Below are 20,058 nucleotides of genomic sequence, written 5' to 3'. Positions count from 1 at the left end.
GATTCAATCCTATGATTAGTTCTTATCCAGTGGCATATCCAAGGGGGCATGGGGGGCGCCCCCCCCCCCCATTCGAAAACTTCAAAGCAAAAAAAATTAGGCTAAAAAATTAGGCTTAGGCTTATGCTGTCGCGGTTAACGTGTATTCGGGAATCTAAGAAGCAATATTTTTCAGTGGGCGTGGCCACCGAAAATAAATTCCACGCCCCCCTCATATTTTGGTCGCGCCACCCCACCAGCCCCCCACCCCCATTTTAATACTGCTAGATACGCCACTGTTCTTATCAACAAACAACTCAAACAGTTCATCAAACCTTACTAAAACATCTTTGAAAATGTCTGATGGCTCTCGGCAGACATGACACAGTATTGTAAATAGTAAGCTCCGCCTCCTCATCATCTGTTTTCTGATATCAGATAAATAGAAAGAAAAGAGTTTAACAAGTTATCTATTAAGTGTTCCAAATATTCCTTACAATTTATTAATATACCAATTGAAATTGCGACAAAAAATGCTGCTTCTTGCTCAAAAATTAAATTCAATTATTGTTTTATTTTTTGTATGAGGACAAAAATTTGTATATAGCTTTTGATGTAAAATGTTGGTACCACACCTACAATCGACTCAAAATAAAATACATTATAAATAAAAATTAAATACAGTTAAACTGCTTAAGTTCACCTTGCCTAACTCGAATAATTTCCAAGTCAAACTTATTTTACATGCCAAAATGTTGTGTTTTTCATTAATTAACAATCTGTAAGTCGAATTTTATCCAAGTCAATTTTTCGCTTTGGATTTGACTTAGGCAAGTTCAACTCTAAATACATTTCAAAAATATTTAAAAAAAAAACCAAGCATAAAAAATAAATTGCAACAAAGGAAGCTTCTTCTTGTTAAAAAAGTAAGTATTTATTCTATTTTTGTATTATTTGGTATTGTTTTATTTTTTTTACGAGGACAAAAATTTTTATTTAGTTTTTTATGTAAAATGTTGGTACAACACTTACAATTGATTCAATATTAAAATACATTATAAAGAAAAATTAAATAAATACATTTCAAATAAAAAAGTAATATTGAAAAAACCTAAACATAAAAAAAAAATTGTGTACCTCTAGTTAATTTTTCACCTCTTGCTTCCAGCTCTTTCTTATTCTTTTTCTTGCATGGACTCTGCTGCTATTGTTTGATGTGCTGTGCAAAGAGTGCTTTAAATTTCACACAGATTAATATTAAAGTGCTTTAAATTTCACACAGATTAATATTATTATGATTGATTAAAGTCAAAACATTATGAAAAATACAATATTCTTTTTCCTCTAAAATAAAGTTTGCTACACAAGATATCAAAAAAAGTTTACCTACAAACTTGAGTGTAAAAATTGTTTAAAATGCTTCATACTTGAAATCCAGCTTGAGGCCACACTCATCACTGCAGTACTGTACTCGTTTTCCTCTCTTGCACTTAAGTGATGTTTGGTCGTAACATTGCTTCAGAACATCGGTAACACCTTTCTGATTGAAATTATAGAAATAGCCCTACCTCAAGGACACAAAAAATATCATACGTCTTGGATTCAAAACCCTTGACTTTTGATTGGAACTTTGGCTTGGCTTGCGAATGCTCAATTGCCTTCTGATGATATGTTGTCTTTACTCTTTCAAATTTGTAATAAAAATGCTCTTGAATTACCTATCAATAAATATGTAGTATTTAATTATATTTAGTTATAACTGAAATGAAACAATGATCACACTTTCAGCATGTTTATTGTTCAAAATTCATACGATATGTATTATATTTACATTTCAATAACAGAATAATCACGATGTATACTGAGATACACAAGCTGATAGAAATATTTTACAAAGATTTATAATATAAAAAAAGTCCAAAGTAATAAACCATCTTGTAGTTTTAACAGTGCGTCTATGTCGAATGTCAAGGCAGAGGCCTAAAAACAAAGTATACGGCATATCATCTGCTTTCTAACTGTTTTTAACAGTTTTGAAGAATGCTCGACGTATAAGACTACCATATACTGTCAACAGTTGTTATTATTATCATGTAAAAAAAGCAAATGATAGTATAAGCAGTTATGCGTTTGTTGATATGCGTTTGACCTCTGACATTGTCTTTTGCAGCTGTTACAGCTAATTGCCTGCAAATGGTTACTGGCAATTATGAGACTTTCAGCGTGGATGATCCGAGTACAATTCTTCTTAAGGTCAAATTGCCTCAAAAGATGTGCAGCAAGTTTAACTGAGTGAACACCTAAGAAAAATATCCACGATGTTTTTCCGGCAGAAAAGTACAACATGAACAGCGTGACTTGATTAAATCTTTACGAACGCATGTTAATACCCCTGTGCATCACTGTACTTGTCAATGAATGTATCTACAATTATAACGACGCAAAATTAAAACCTACTTCATATTTAAATCCATTCACTGTACATTTCACTGAAGGTACCTATGATTACACTGACAATGCTGAGCAAAATCTTAAAACCTACTACACATTTAAATCCATTCACTTGAGTGTGTACAGCGGTTTGATTTGACAAGAGTAAAGGCTATGTTCAGACCTGAGCGATACACGCCAGTCATATCTAATGCCAGGCGTACGTTAATCCGTGGCGTAACTAGCGAAATGTACAGACTGGCCGATTAACGAACGCTAGCGTAAGTATTCAGTGGAAATATTCGTATTCGTTAAGACTACAAAGATGAAAATCAAGAGTATTACATAAAACATAGCCTATTGGCAGAAGGTACAGTAATTAAAATCACTTGTTTACTGAGAGTACCATTAAAAAACACAGTAAATAACTACTGTAAAGGAAACCCTCTTACACAATATTTTAACATTTTAATGCAAGTTAAAGGTTATGGTTTACACTCAACAATGTATTTGTGTATTTTGGCATATTAAAATTTAATCAATATTTGATATGACAATTTATGAGAATTTTCAAAAATTACTTTTTACATTAAATATTTGTGAAGAAGTAATATTTCTTAATAAATTGATTAATGAATGTTAATCATTTGCAAATTTTTGACAAATCGTTATTCTTTCTGAAATAAATTGTAATTGATATTGGTATTCATTAAAGAGCAAAGCGGGAAACCTACAAACATATACACAAACACACATCTGAAAGATTTCAATTTAATTTAACATTTTATCTGACTTGCAAAAAATAAAATAAGTGTAATAGAATCCACCTGTCCATAATGTTCTATATAAAAAAGGTAAAACAAAATCTAAAATATCTGAAGTTCGAAACATGCAAAGCAATGTTGCGTTGATGTTCACCATTGCTGCCACATAAATGGTAAATATTATTTTAAGCCATTTGCGCACCGTCCACTGGTAGTAAAACAAATCTAAAAGACTTCATGGTGCAAAGAAGAAAACCAATGTTGTCTCAATCAGAACAGTGTATGTAAATATATTTTATTTTAGGCTGTTTGAGCCACGCCCACTGGTAAGGCAGCTACTGGCAGTTCAGTCTGTCCTCCTTCTACCTCGTCGCCAGGATTTACATCGGTGCCTGCAGGACCTCCGGTCGCTAAGCTCATTCCCATGTTCATTTGAGGATTCATCGCTGGGTTGAACCCAGATTGCAAGTGGACTTGGGCCAGCATGTCGTGATCAATAGTCTGATGAAGAACAAGCCCGAGGACACCAGCTCGGTCAGACATCGCCGTACGAATTGTTCGCTCTTGTTCAATAAAATCATCAAGTTTCAGCCACTATATAATACAAAAGTATTAACATTCAATCAATATCAAATTATATCATTGTAAGATATGTTTTTTCTGAAAGAAACCTCACGTTTGCCAAATGCTTAAACTCTGCATGTATCTGGTTTGTTCACTTGCACTAAAGCCAGGCACTCAATATGGGCGATGCGATTTCATGAAGATCTTAACGCCACAACGCACAAGCACAATTTTTTTGACACTGCAATCGACAATCATTAGATGGCATTGCACTGTTTAACGTTTGCAGGGAGCCAATCTGGATTCATTGTACAATTGAGTAAGTGAGAGAGTTTCTAGTTTAAGACAATAATTAGAGCCTACCAGATTGTATCACATTATACTATAAATATTATCATTAATAGTTTATTAGTTTAATCTAAATTTTAGTTACTGTAACTTAATACTGTAAAGGCACTCAACATATGTTGCTGCTATGGATGAGAATGCTAGGTAGCGCCTGTTAAAACTTGTCAGTGAACATGTATTTATGGTATTAATGATAGTAACAATAAATAACTATTGTAATGTTGCCAAATTACCCAATGTACTCGCTGTAGATCGATCTCAGCTCTACGTAGCTTTTCCCAGTGGAAGTGCTTGTTACACTTCTTCTTGGCCATCCGGCAGACTTGGTCCGTCTCCTTCAGTATATTTCCCTCTGTTAATGGACATCCACAAACCTCATCATCACTCACCTAAATGGCATTCACAACAGAATAAGAATCAATAACAAAGGTGTATACGTTATGTGTGCTCATAATCAATCCCTTTTATTAGCTCCAAATCAAGTCGAAAAATGACAGACTCTGGTCATGGCCGCAGATAATAGGGGATGGGGAAACACGTCCCCCACACATCTTTTTAAGAGGGGTTGGTTCCCCCCACTTTTTGGTGGCAATGTGATTTTATAAGTTAAAAAGATGCCTGAAAGTTGTTGCAAGGAACTGAATAAATGATCCAGGTTTTAACGAAAGAGCCCTGTACAGCCAGAATACATCTTTTTATAACAAGATACCGGTATCTCAGTGCCCACAAATATTTGAATTACCTGTACACGGATTGAGTGTGCATGCCTTAATATTATAATTTGAGAAGTATGAGAAAAAAAAACATGTAAAGATATAATTGGTTTTCAGCACATGAAGTTGGTAAATTAAAGTAAATGAGAAGATCATGAGATATTTGTTGGCATTTCATTTTGACTACAATGGTTATGAGATGATGATGAGTTTTGCAAAAATAATGTCATTTACGGCCAGCTAGAGGCACTATTTACCCAAATTTTCGTACCCCTGCCCTAACAATGGTGGGGCTGAGATGAGTGTGGACTCGCAGCTTTAAGAAGATAAAGAAAAATAAATACATAAAAGACAATGATTTAAGTTTTATTTTCTATGGAACATCACAGAGATTATTTAGATTGCCATGACTGCTGAAAATCCCTGATAAAAAATAATGAGAAATTTGTTGTCGGTTCATTTTGAGTATAATGGTAACGTGATGATGATGAATTTTACTATAACAGTGTCATTTCCGGCCATCTAGAGGTACCATTTTCTCAAATTTTTGCACCTCAGCAACAACCATGGCAAGGCTGAGGTGGATTTGAATTAGGTAAAGTAAAGTAAGGTAAATACATCAAAGACAATGTTTTAAAATTCTTTTCTATTAATTAGACCTTTACGGTTGCAAAAAATCGTTGATAAAAGATCAGTAAAAATTTGTTGGTGCTTCATTTTGACTATAAGCGTGATGTGCTTTTACTACAAAAGATTGTCAATTTCAGTCATCTACAGAGTACTATTTCCTCAAATTTTGGTCTCAAAATGTCCCCCCCTCCCCAACCTTTCGAAACAGATCTGCACCCTTTATTCTGGTACATAACTAACTTACCTTTGGGTCTTTTGTATGCTCAGGACATAAAACCTTCAATCGTTTGCAGTAGGTGTTTTGTTGTGTATTAAAGTAATCACAGAACATCGACTCCCTACAAAGATTATAAAACCCAGTAAAATAATTAAATAATTAAGCGTGACTGTGTTATGGATGTATGTTTATGTGGGTGAGTATGCACGTGTTGTGTAGGGGACGTGTGTGTAGGTCTGGAGGGTAAGTTTGCATAGAAGCATATTATTTTTACTTATTTAAATTTACAGACAAATAATGAAAATTTAAATTGCAGAATTTAAAATCTTCAGAGTTTACCAGAGAGTATATCTTCAAAACCACTAGATTACTTGATACATTTCTAAGATATTCCTGCCAATCTTGGCAAGTACTTATATTCATATAAATATACAAAGTTTAATATCGCCCTCTAGTGTTCAATATGGTTATTGCCAGTGTTAAAAGCTTACAAATATTAACTATCATTGCAATTGCTATGAGAGCTATACAGCCCTTCACTTACCCTGCAATTCTTGTGGGATAAGCTGACCCATAAGATGTTTGACTTTCCAACTGAAATTCAAGGTTATTCAATATCAGTCAAACAATTCTATTTATTTGTTTTTTCCCAATAAGTTTACATATTTTATAAACAGTTATAACTTTTGATTAATATTAAATGCTTTTGATACAAAACAAAGAAATTTTGATGATTATGCCTTAAATACAAATATTAAAATTATGAGTCACACACAAATTGAGTAAGTTCTTGTAATAGTAGGTTAATTATTAAATAGTGCAAGAATGTGGCACAATGGTAAAGCTATAGTTTTCAATCAAAAGTTCATGGGTTCAAGCCTCTTGCTGATCACTATTGTATTTGAGAAGTACTACAACCATTATGTCTCCCTCTACCAGTAACTGTATTCTGTTTAGTCTGAATTGAGGATGTTTAATGTTGTCATAAAATTTTTCTGTTTTTTCCCAGTTTTATGAATAGTTTCTATCAACAAAATTCAAACAGTTCATCGTACCTTACTGAAACATCTTTGAAAATGTCTGATGGCTCTAGTCAGATTGACAGGCAGACCACATGACACGCAGTAAATACTGAGCTCCGCCTCCTCATCATCAGTGTTCTGGAAAGGCAAAGACAAGCATTTATAACCAAAGTAAAAATTCCAGTTGAAACCAATTAGCAATGTCAACTGGCCCAATTCGTTTTCAACTGGGCCCAATTCGTTTTTCTAACTGGTTGAACTTGTCCAACTGGTCTTTCCAAATTTTTGAACTGGTCCAACTGGCTTTTTCTACTAGGACTGATCTTTCCAACTAGATGAGATGATCCAACTGGTTTTTTTCAATCCACCAACTTGTATTTCCAGATGGCGGCTAGGAAAATCACAATTAAATCCGTTTAAGTAAGACCGATTAAAACTTTAAAAATGGATTAGATCAGGGGTCGCACCAGGAATTGCCCAAGGGGAAGGGGGGGCAAGATCCCCAACCGGTGGATGATTTTCTGACGAGTATTACGCAACGTCTGTGGACCACTTGGTGGTTACATGGAAAGATATGGTGAAGAAAGAAAGCTGTAAAGTTGGTCTGAATGAGAAGGATGCTCAAGATAGGAAAAAGTGGAATACGGGAGTGTCATCATGGCATGAAAATCAGTAACCCTTCGTAATAGACATCGTACTTCTGTTGGCAAAATCCTGGCGCCACCAAAGACACAATATATGCAGTTGACAATTATAATCTAAAAAATAAGTAATTTTTGCCAACCTTTTTCTCTTTTCCTTTAACATGTTTGGACTTTTTGTGTTTCTTTTTTAAGGATTCCCTGTCCTTGGCTGGCCTCATGACATAATCAAAATGATCCACCAAGCTGGGGTCGACATCCTAAAAACCACAACATGTATTGTCATTAGTAAGGTCATTACTACTCCAAAATTCAAATTAATTTCTTAATGTTCTACATAGGAAGAAAGTCAAGCAATCTGTTCAATAATCATCTACATTTTTAGTGTAATATGGTTACAATATCACTATAAAATAAACAGAGAAAAGCCTATATACACTATCCAATTTTGTGTGACAAACATTTGTGATTTTCTCATATGTGAGGTCTCACTACAAAATGAGTCTCATCGTTAGAAAATCAAAAAATGAGTTAATATTACATTTTGGTAGACCACATTATAAGCTTTAATTTGGTCTTTGAATGGCTTCCCTAGGATAAATAGATCCAGAGATTTTAGCATTTAAACATTAGGTGTATGAGAACCAGGTTTTGAGAAAATCGGCCTCAAAGATAAACTAACCTGTACAAATAATAGGACTAGAATTACAGAATGCGAAGAGAACACTGTTGTAGTAAGAAAATTCACTTAAAAAGTACACAATCATAAAAAATAAGTATCAAGTTATTTAAAAACATTAAAATCAAAATTTTGTAAAAATGTTGCCTTTGACCTATTTTGGTGAATATCTCAATATGATTTCACCAACGATGCGTCTCATTTCGTGGTGAGACCTCACATATACAATAACACCTTGAATAGAAGCCCAATGGGCTTAATCTTGAGAAGCCCATCTCTAATTTAAGCACCCCCCACCCTCTTCAGTTTGCAAAAGTAAGCCTCGAAAATACAGTACATACACTCTACATGGATTTCAAAGAAACAAAATAAATAAAAAACATGCTTAGTTTTTTAAAGCCGGTTATACACTTCATGATACAGACTAATGTTACAGTGGCCCTATTTATTGTTTTATAATAGTAATTCCAAAAATTTACAGCATTCATTTAGAAAAGAACCCCCCTCTTTACTTCACAATAGCAGCCTCGAAAGCCCATCTCAAAGGGAAGCCCAACCAAAGTTTGCAAAAAAAAAAAAAAAAAAAAAAAACCATGGCTTGTATTCTAGGTTTCAGCATGCCCATATATAGAAGTGATGGTGTCATCATTGTGTGGCCAGAGCTTACTAGGATGAACAAGTTCTATTTATTGTTGAACAAAAGAAGTTATTAACAGGGAGGCAGATGATAAACTTTTTTTTAGTTTTTTTTTTTACCAGGATAGGAAGCCACACTGTGGCCCGCACTACGTATCGGCTAGGCGTACAGCTAGGCCTGCCAAGGATTACGGTAAACAAAGAAAAGGCGTATTAAAATAAAAAAATGGCGTTGTGAGCAATACATTTTAATTTTATATACTTAAGTAGTAAGTATATGAATAATTTTAATGCACTAGTTAGTTGATAACTCATTTAATTTGTTTTGGGTCTTTTTTCTGCATTTTTATAAGTGGTTAGACATGGCCTAGGCTAGCCAACAAAACAAAATCGCATCAATTTAAAATCAAATTTGTGAACATACTTGCCTTTTATCTTAAATAGCAGGTGATTTTATTGGTAGATTAGTAAGTATGATTGATTTACATGCCAAGTGAAATTAGTACCCTTACTTTGCTTTGTTTTACCGTACCGTAATTCTCGGCTAGGCCTAGCTGTACACCAAGCCGAAACCGCAGTGTAAGAAAAGTTTTATTTTTCTGAGCATGTGCAGATTGTGCTTATCTGGCTCATTAGCATAACAACACCGCACACAAGGCTAATTAAAGTTAGACGGCTTAAATTAGCTTGCTTCCTATCCTGGTAAAAGTTATAAGTCCTTGATTAAACATTGTTGAGTCCGTTGATAAAAATCTGTTATTTCCATCCAGCTGTTTCTACGATGACATAAATTGTACATAATAGTATAAGTGTATTTTTAACAGATATATAAATACAGTTCAACCCCTATGACCTGGTATTCAACAACTATCTGCAGGCCAAGATTCAGCCCGCTAACAATTTTGATCCGCCCGAGCGACATTCCTAAAAATAAATCATTTTGTCCAGCTGATTTTCAATACTTACAGAAAAGGTTATTCAGTTAATAGAAACACGATTACCGACTCTACAAAAGAGTCTCTGGCTTTTTCTGAGTGTATCTCTCTGTATCTACAGTGGCGTAAAGTATTGACATGGGGAAGGGGGAGACTGATTAGATTAAAATAAGGTGTTGAGCGCTGATGTGATGCCTTTTCTAACCACTGGCGGTGCCAACTGCGAATTCAGAAAGCAGGCCCGTGAGAATATCACTCTGTTGAAAACACTTTATTGTCAAGTAATGCATCTTTAGGAAAATATATTATGTTGTTGACGTTTTACAATATAAAAGATAATCATGTGTTGTATTATATTAAATGTAATATTATTAAAAATGACATGATATATAATGTGAACTGTTGAACAGTAGTTGGCCTACTGTATATGAGAATGAAAAAAATATAATGCGCACTAAAAATATTATATTAATGAAAGTTAAAATACATATTTTGCTGTTTAAATCTGTATTCACAATTTTATAATCTAAAGAACAATAACTCAGTTTTGTTTTATAAAGAATGTTTATTGCACAAACTTAATCAAAATGAGGGATAAGTTGTAAATAAGTAAATCAAAAATTCATATACTAAAAGAATATAAACTCAAACTATATAAACTAAACATATGTTTGTGTACAGAAATGAATATTTACAAGTATAAAGATAATATTTTACAAGATTTACAGGAAAAAAAATCGCTTTGAGATTACAAAATGCAAGGCCTCTTAATTAATTTGATTTAGTTGTTTCGTTGCTCACATCACGAAACAACATAATCAAAGTAGATTGTGTAAGTTTGTAAAAACAAAAAGAAAAGCGTGTAAAAATAAGGACTGTTGTTACTGACATTTTTTATGGTAAAGAATACAAAAATGCTTAACAACCACTATGCTCTAGTCTTAATCTGACCGGCAATATTTTTTGGTTTTCACAAACTATACAACCTACTTTGTATTAGTTTGTGATGTGACCATTTGTGACACAAGAAGGAGAAATTCCTTTGATATTATACTTCAAATGCACTGCAAATTGTTAGAGCTCCTCCCATTATGACAATTCCAAAAGGAAAAAAAATACAATGGGTCCATACAAAACAATAATTGAATCAGTTGTATTTTGAACTGGAAAATAAACATTTTGCATTACACCTAATCTGAAGGATATCGCTTTATAGTTCCAGAAAATGACTTAAAAACTTTCAAACATAAAATATTGAATTAGAGAGGTTTTGCCTGAGGTGTACTGTAGTCAACAGAATAGGGATGTACATTTTAAATGTATAAAGGTCTATAATTTTGGTCATTTTCTTGAATGAAAAGTTGATTGTAGACATAGGCGAACCATATAGCAAAACCTCTCCAATTGCCAATTAACACAACCAAACTATTTATCCACACAATATTTTGTTGAAAAATCTATTAGACAGATATATACATTCTTTACACATAATATTTCTGTTTATAATCTTCATCACCTTTGCTTTTCCATGATATATGGAAAATGAATTATTTGAGAAACCTCTGACTGATTGCTTGTAACTAGTGAGAGTGTGTGTGGGTACATTTTTTGAGTGGTCCACACATACAGTATATTGCAACAGTGTGTACAGATAAATGACTAATACATATGGCAGTCAGTAAAGATGTATTTTCCAATGTACTTACAAGAACTCTGAAATATAAATCTAACTTTTTCAAAGTGGGAAAGTTATTAACTTCAAGCCCTGTTGAAGACTATCAAATTTTATGTGACATGCCTATGTATGGTCATGATGACTTCACATCTTGACCATATATACTATAGGCATATCATGACTATATATGGGCATACAACTGCTATAATATTAATAATATTATTATTATTATTAGTTATGGTGGGCAGGACCACCCAGTCTAAAGCTAATTTCATGGTCATCCACCCACCCTGATTAACCCACTTTTTCATCCTTAAAATCCACTCTTATTATTTAGAGTTCACCAATGCTCTTATACATATCATCAACCCTTTGTTTTTTACAGCTACGACCCTAAATATTGATAAAAATCATTAAATTCTAAAAACATAAATGTCTCCTTTTATTTATTGCTTAATCCACACTATCCAATTCACTTTCACTATTTTATGCGAAAAATTTGGATGTGCCCATGTCATATCACACTCAAATATGGGCAAATCACATTTTTTGTCCCATCATGTGTGAAGACAGCTATAAAATCTTTTCTTTCCAAGGTTCTATCAACATTTTGTTGAAAAGTACTACAAAGCAAACATAGTGTAACTAAGCACGATGAGAATTTGGGGTTTTTTTTGTAATTCTAAAAGCATGCACGTTTTAAAGAAAAAAACAAAATAATTTCAAGGTAACAAATTCTGGAACACCTTCCATGCTTGGGTAAACAACTTACTGTGATCTTTCAAAAGAAAGCAACATTTGAAACTAAAAATTGTAACTTTGTTCATTAAAAAAACCAAAATCATTGGAAAAATTATTTCAAGGGTAAACAATTTTTTTAAAACACTTTTATGTTTTGGTAAAAAACTGTGATCTTTAAAAATTTTGAAACTAAAAACTTTAAATTTGTGTATTAAAAAAAATTATTGGATAATACATCTTTAAGAATGCTATTGTATAGTGTTGTTTATACAGGCTTGCTTTTCTTTACTTGCTCATATTCTAGTACAAACAACATGTAACACACCCTCTGATAAACATACTATACCTCATAAATATTAATTAGGCCATGACATGTTAATTGGTCAAGTCCATCTGGTAAGGGTGCAGTACGTTCGTCTTCCTGCCAAATTTATGTGTTTACATGCAGGACGAAAAGCACTTCCCAAAATTTACCACCGCACCCCTGCCTACTGGATGATATGCACACTCCGTAATTTTACCCTCGCATGTCGAAAATGGCTGATGCAGACGACAGTTTGCTGTTTAATATTTATGAGGTGTAGTGAACCAAATACAAAATGGTTTTATTTTGTTAAAGCAGTACATTATTCTTCACTCGTTGCTGGATGATTGGGACTACCGCCCTCAACTTCTCGTCGGGAGTTAGTGCTAATCATTCAACATCTCGGGAAGTAGAATTCATTACTTCACCTCAAACCTTGTTGTATTTGTATACTCAAGCACACAGAGACCATGTATTATAGACTACAGTATACAATTCCTCAAGCAATTCTATCACCATTTCATCGTCTGCCTCTATTCATAATATATACATTCAGCAGCATTTGTTTGTCCAATAGTTGAAAAGTCAAAGTTTTATATCAAAAAAATCGATAATCATTTTTGCCCATGCTTCAATCAAGCTCTTTAAAATGTTCAATAAGCAAAAACATTAGAATACAATTATACATTCTCTTTACAGATAAATAGATAATAATAAATATTAAAAAAACAACAATAAAACAAAATTATAAATAACAATCAAGAACAATAGTATTAAAAAAAATTAATAAAATTAACAAAAATTTATAGTTTAGTGCACGAACAGACTTACAGTAAATAATATATCCTGCATGATGTTGGGAGGTAATTCTTTCCTTGTTACATGCTGTAATTTATAATAGATTAGGCAAGACTTTTCTTATGCCGTGTTTAGCGAACTTATTTTTTTAAAGGTTGTCAAAGGAAGACGTAAAAAAAAATGTGTTTTATTATTTAGCAAATAATTTTGCCAAAAATATCCAGATGGCAGAGAAAATAAAAATTAAACTTTATTGGTGAATGTAAACAGTGTAGTAATGGGAAGGTTAAATGCTTTCAATTTATTAAATTTGGAATAAACATACAGTACATATCTTATTTTTTTAGATTTCAAAAGAGCGGAATAAAAATTTAAAAAAAACTTGTTTCTGAAATTTTCTTTTTTGCTAGGCAACGGGTTCGCTAAACAAGGTATAAATAAAGTCTTGCCTTACGACAGAAATGAAATATTTTTTTTGTCCATAATAATTATTAGTTAATATTTACATAATAAAAACAGAAATAATACAATATGTTTTACATATGATTGTTACCCTTCAATCATGTGACTTAATGCCCTCTTTGTAGACTATAAACAAGATTTTTATACACAAGATTTTTACAAACACTGACTTAAAAAAGGTGCACTAAAATGCCACATGGGCATAATGTAGTGAGAATTAATATGCTCGAGAATCATTTCCATAAAAACTTAGCTTGGTCCCACTTTTAATTTATATCAAGCTGTATGAAGTTTAGGGGTCTTAAATATCCAAAAACAAATAGAATTAGTTCTTAGATATGCTGTGTTAGATCCAGCGGCTGGTGAAAGAGGTGCTTGTCCACACCACTGCCATCCCTGTTGCAGGAGCCAGAATGTCTCCAAATAAAATCCTTTATATTACAAAAGACGTTAAAATGGCTAAAACTCTGGTGCTTCCAAAAGCATTAGATCCCTGGAATTAAAAATTATATAACTAGAACTGCTCTGTATTTTGTTTATGTTCACAAACAATATATTGTGATTTCATCTCCCCTAACCACCCACTTTCAAAATTTTACTAAATTATTAATTCTGTTATCCAATCACAGCAGCTCTCTTGACCTGAAATTGTGCTTACCACCCTTACCATATTGAGAATTTGACACTTAAAATCAGTTTTCTTTTATACAAGTAAAAGACCAATTTAAAATGGATTTATAAATTTAAAAAAAACATAACACTAAATTTTTCTTTGGCTCAATTTTGTCACAAATAATAAATTTTTTTTAGATACAATGACAGGGAGATTTATAAGATATACCGTCTGTTGGTAAAATATGAAAAATTAAACCTTTCCGCCAAGCTACGCCTTTTGCGCATTGTTGCAAATGTCCCATAGTATAAATCTTTATAGACATTTTTCAATCATGGAACTACATGCATTTGTGGGACAAGTGAGGCATGTCGTGGCTTAATGGTTAAGTTGTCGTACAGGCCAGTATTGAGTAAATGAGCTATAAAATATGGGAGCTCAAAAAATTGCTTAAAAATCCTAATTTGTTTTTCACTATAGATCAACAGTTTAATGTCTTATTAATCATGTCCCAAAGTATTAGTTCTGGAAATGATTAACAAATTATTTATTTAACCTTAAGTTTGATAGTTAATTCTATATTAAACAATGTATGCACAAATAACTTTGGAAGGCAATTACTCAAAACCATGTTTATCTTGGCTCAAAGAGTACTGTACTTTCGTCCAATTTCAATGAATGACCACTCATTTTAAAGATTACTGTACATACTCAGGTATCTGAAAATACTAATGACTTGAATTTCAATTTTTGCTGCAACTTAGCCATTATGCCACAAAATGCCTCAAGTTTGTATTTCCAGCTCAGTTCTGACTGGCCAGTAGTTGTGTTTTATTGACAACCTGGAAAGGCGCATTGCTCAAATTTCAGATAGTACATCTGTAACACCAATTGTACTGCATTACAAAATGTAAAAATTCCATCAATATTGACTCTGAATCAAAGTATATCTTTAAAGCCAGACACTTAGTGCTCCTAAGGTAATTCAACAGAAGGACGCACATCTCCGCTCTCGAACATAGCGCGTGCGTACAGTCCTTTGATCTTTACTGTGGCATCGACAATCCGATACTAGTACTAGCGAGTACAGCCGTCAATTATTAGTCTATGCATGCCATACGTTTTATGGTGTTAGTTACTATTTTATTAATTTTGGGTACTTCGCAATGTCTGCTACATCTGATTTTTTTTTTACCGTGAGCTTGTTAAATGCTTCTATAAACTGCAATTTAATTTGTGAAAATTGACCAAGAAAATGAAAAGTTATAGCAATTGAAAATTTACGAATTTTATAAAATTTCATGTTCTTATGTAACATTAAACTGTCATTTTGACAATGTTGGACTAAGGTGCACAAAATGAACATTTGAGTAGATACAGAACATTTATTAATTTTTTCTGCGAAGTGAGTCTCATGAACGACAATACATAATATCGGTAAAATTAATGTTGAAATGAAGAATATAATTTCAGTCTACTGTTAGTGCAAAATATCATTAGGCCTTTGTAATCACTGCACGATTATCATGGCAACTAACAAGCGCGTGGGTAATTCGCCACGTACATTGACGGTTTATGGTCTGGTTGCTATGGTTTTTGTGACGTGCATGTAGGGACGCACGTGCGCCTAGAATGTCGATGCCATAACCTTTGATGTCCCGAGATGTGCGTCCTTTTGTTGAATTGCCTTGCTGCTCCTAATGGTCACTGGCCACTGTGACCACGATGCGCACGTTTGGGGGCAATTATATGCATTAGCTAGCTTGTTCATATGTCACTGTTAAGAATATTGATATAAAAACACCAATAATCATTTGATTTTGCCTTTGCCAAACTCTATTAGGTCAAGACAATTTCTGAATACCATTCCCAGGCAAAACAACGTAGTTTCATTGTAAACACGTTGTTTTGCCCTGTAATCTTGTAGTTACGTTGTTTCACCACAGAAAATCACTAGATTTTAAGTTTTGTGCTTAAAGATAGGTGGTGCTATCTTTGAAACGACGCAATTATTGAGACCTGAAATCTTCACAGGTAATTCAGACGTGTTTAATATACTCCCAAATCAAAATGGACAAAAATGCCAGTTACGTTGTTTTGCCTTGGGACGACCGAGGTGGTGTAGAGTCGTCTAGTGCTCACAGGGAGCGAAATTGGATTCATTGTACGATGCAATAAGTGCCCGGCATAATGAGCATTACTTTAACTATTAACCTCATTAGTAAGGTTAAAAAGGTTACAAATTTGAAAAGATAAATGCATAGCATTTAAAGTTAACACAGAGATATCAAACAACAGACAATATTAAACTTTTTATATATATACATATATATACATATACAATCTTAAATTTATCTACAACTTTGTCATTATGGTCAAAGAATTAATGAAGTCTTGGCTTGGTGAGACTTCACCTCAGTCGAAGTGCTAAAAATCTTCACTATAGGTACTATCCGTCAACAGATTAAACATTTTTGGAAGATACTATAATAATATTTCAGCAGGTTGTATCACAACAACATTTCAGAAACTCGTCAGCAGTCTGAGCTAGTAAAGATTCCAAATGACAATTAGCGGAAATTTCTCCACAGAAAAGATAATGTAGAGAATGCAGCCTTTTAAGTTGATGGAAATACTTGGTTCTGCATAATATGCATTCTGGTTCTTAGTAATCCGTAATACTACTAATGTCATAAGCACATCACTTTTTAATGACACTCTCTTGCAGATTCTTCATGTTTCAATTTCTTGATCCTTTGCTCAGGTAGTACAATCACGCACAAAACTGTGGGAATCACTCACGGCAGATAGACAGAATACAGGGGACCTTGTAAGAAAATCTGGAAGCTCTAAATCATTCCAAATATCCAGATATTATACAAGTCAATTATACTCTTCAGTGATAAATTTCTCCTTTCATTAGACAACAACCTCTTCCACATCCAAGACTTTACTCAGAAACAACATTAAAGTCACAGTCTGAATACATTCTGCAATAGTTCTTGTGAAGAATACTTCCAAAGAAAATCCACATGATCCTGGAGATCCTCACCAGTTCTCACTTCACATGCTATATAGTGCATACCCCCTCTCTAAGTAGTAGTACTCACTGGAGAATTCTGGTGGCTAGCATCCATCTTCTTTGTCTCTTGGAGGTGGTCTCCTGCACTGGTCCATGTGCCACTGGATGCAGACTCAAGTTCCATGCTGCCACACTGTCATGAGAGATCCACCCAGTTAGGCAGTTTGCGGCAGTAGTCCATGTGATCAAGTAGCCACCAGAATCTTGTCTGTAGAGGACAAAAGCGCACAGGTGAACACAGAGGCTGAGATCTTCATGCTGGGAACTTGTCTATACTGGGGGAATTCATAATTTTTGTACTTATATCTAAAATCAAACATTCTCTCACTAAATCACAGTTTACAACCAATTTATTTTTTTCATTTCTTTTATAAAAACTTAAGCTCTGTCCAGATTTTCAAATTTTCATTCACAAAAAAACTGTTGTATACCCATACAATCATGACGTACCTATATATGGTCATGGTGTAGTGTCATCATGACCATATTTAGGTATTTGACATGTTTTTGATAGACAGGGCTTTACACTCCAAACAATTGACCATTACCAACTCATTTATAATTAGTGTATTTTCGTTGCTTATATTAGCTCTGTTGTTTTTTTTAATTGTTTCAATGAGAGGCAGAATTATCAATCTTACACTACAAACAATACAAATTATACAACAATATATTTTAATCCACACCAAAAAGAAAGTGATAAAATAAGTTAAGAAAAGGGAAGTCATTTTACTTCAGTGAAATAATTGCATTTGCAATCATCAGGCATAGAACTGTAAATAAGGAATAGTGTCCAAATCGATAATGTTTTACCTCCAGTAGGAATTGAGCATAGTCTATACAACAATCATCATATTTTAATCATAAATTTGAAAGTCCAACTAAAAACATGGATAAAATCTAAATTACACCATTGAGTATACAATAATGTCAGCAACATATAGAACATGATAAATTACAATAGAAACATACGCAATTCAGACAATAATGTTATGCAGCCATGATTGCCATATTTGACTTGTAACCAAGTAGCCTTGGTTTGGTAATACTTCGCAATAACACGTGACGGTTGACCAACAGGGCATAAGAACTGTGCCAGAAAAGAGGTCAGCAGAGACATGTCTGCTAGGACTGCCCAGGCACTCACCAAGAACAAGCCTAATAGTCAGTGGTCAAATATTTATATAGCGCCTTCCACAGAAAACCGTCTCAAGGCGCTTTAAGATATACTCATACTTACCATACCAAATACTACTGTAGAATCACAAACACACTCAAAACAGAAACAATTTTTTTTTTAAGAGATGGAAAAAATAAACCCCAACAATATCAAAGGAGTACAGTACACCACATATATGTCCAGTTGGTAAAACATCCAAACAAATACCAAAGGATTGTAGGGTCATCTGGACAATATATTTTTTCTCCAACAAGAAATAAAAATCTGGTTTATAGTAACCTGTCGGCAGTGTCAAATTCAATTTTGCTTGAACGTCATAAGCCAATTACAGTGCATATGTTAAATAAAGAAAAAACAAAAAAAACTTTTTCTAAAAAAAATCTCCCTTGACTGCTTTCCAATATCACATCCTGCTTAGCAAAAATTTATTGGTTATCATCCTATTGGGTAGATTTCAAAGAAAAATATTTTATACTTAACACTTAAAAACAAATCTCTTGTACCATATGTTCTTACCCACTATTAATGCTTTAAAATCATGTTACTTTCTGAACACTAATGGAATACAGGCAGCTTACTAATTTAGGCATTACCAAACTCGAGTGTCATGTCCAATTCAGTGAAACATAATTCTGTTACAAACTTGAATCAGATGTTTGATCCCCAATTGTGAGCAATAATAATAATTCTCTTCTGGATTTGCCAATTATAACATTAACTCATTCTTAAACTTTCACTCTTCAACCCCAACAACATAAAGTAAACATACCAATAGAAATAGATACAGATAAATTTTAATATTGTTACCAAAAGAAACAGAGGGCTTTTTGGGGTCATGCTGTTAACCTGCTCGTTTGTGACCCTGCTATGACTTTTCCAGTCAACTGATAACGGCAACTAGAATTTATTATACGCGACAATCCGCTAGAGGAAGCTAAAACATGTGTAGCTCCTGTGATTATGGATTCACACGAACGAATGAACGAATGAAGAGGGCCTTCGAGTAATCCTAGATAAGACAACAAAGACTACAATATGCCATTCAGGTTTTTTGAACATTGCCTTTGTGCTATCTGTTGTTATATGTATGAATGTGCCATATTTATAAGCTTTGCTTTCTTTGGTTATGCAACATTGTATGCTTTGCAAGTAAAGTAAAAATTAATTGATGACTACACCGATTACATTTTAAAGTAATTATAAAATAAATAAAATTACAATATCAATTTATTGGACTCAATAATTAAAAAAAATTAAGCATTAAAAGTAAATTAAAAAAATTAAGCATTAAAAGTAAATTAAAAAATATTAATCTATATATAAAATGTACACTTACCCTTGGTATCATGTATGTATGGTCTTTATGCGCATCTCCTTGTTCCGATGAGGTCTCACTGTGCTTTCGTTTACGTGGAGGCCCTATGTACACCATATCATCCTCCTCGCCAGAGTGGGGGTAATACATACTCCGCCGTGATAGCTGAAAAAACAAATAAAACCATGACAAAAAAACAAAAAAAAAATCAGTCATAAGCAAAACAAATCCATAAGGCCATGAAAATATGAAAATTAATAATCAGGAAATAAATGTGATAATAAAAAAAAAATGATCCAATCAAAAAGCCTTTCCCCGTCCCGACACCAG

General features: G+C 33.3%; 1 protein-coding gene across 1 annotated transcript; it reads right to left on the bottom strand.

The window, feature by feature from the left end:
• Positions 1–1,755: 1,755 nt before the first annotated feature.
• Positions 1,756–19,899, bottom strand: LOC117115702. The gene is made up of 7 exons (XM_033259604.1): positions 19,750–19,899; positions 7,452–7,568; positions 6,701–6,913; positions 6,190–6,239; positions 5,673–5,766; positions 4,319–4,474; positions 1,756–3,767 (listed from the first exon to the last, which is right to left on the bottom strand). Exons 1-7 carry the CDS (start codon positions 19,876–19,878, stop codon positions 3,474–3,476), a joined length of 1,053 nt encoding a protein of 350 aa, XP_033115495.1. The 5' UTR covers positions 19,879–19,899; the 3' UTR covers positions 1,756–3,473.
• Positions 19,900–20,058: the final 159 nt, after the last annotated feature.

Source organism: Anneissia japonica, unplaced genomic scaffold, assembly GCF_011630105.1.
Source record: "Anneissia japonica isolate Jap-2015-1 unplaced genomic scaffold, ASM1163010v1 scaffold288193_len125881_cov165, whole genome shotgun sequence".
NCBI lineage: Eukaryota > Metazoa > Echinodermata > Crinoidea > Comatulida > Comatulidae > Anneissia > Anneissia japonica.
This window is presented reverse-complemented; position numbering and strand designations above follow the sequence as displayed.

Excerpts from the sequence above, each read along its gene's own strand:
- LOC117115702 (XM_033259604.1), bottom strand. The coding sequence starts at position 19,878 with ATGTATTACCCCCACTCTGGCGAGGAGGATGATATGGTGTACATAGGG. Across the intron at positions 7,569-19,749 it reads ATACATACATGATACCAAGG|GATGTCGACCCCAGCTTGGT; the intron begins GTAAGTGTACAT and ends TGTGGTTTTTAG. Across the intron at positions 4,475-5,672 it reads AGCATACAAAAGACCCAAAG|GTGAGTGATGATGAGGTTTG; the intron begins GTAAGTTAGTTA and ends AATGCCATTTAG.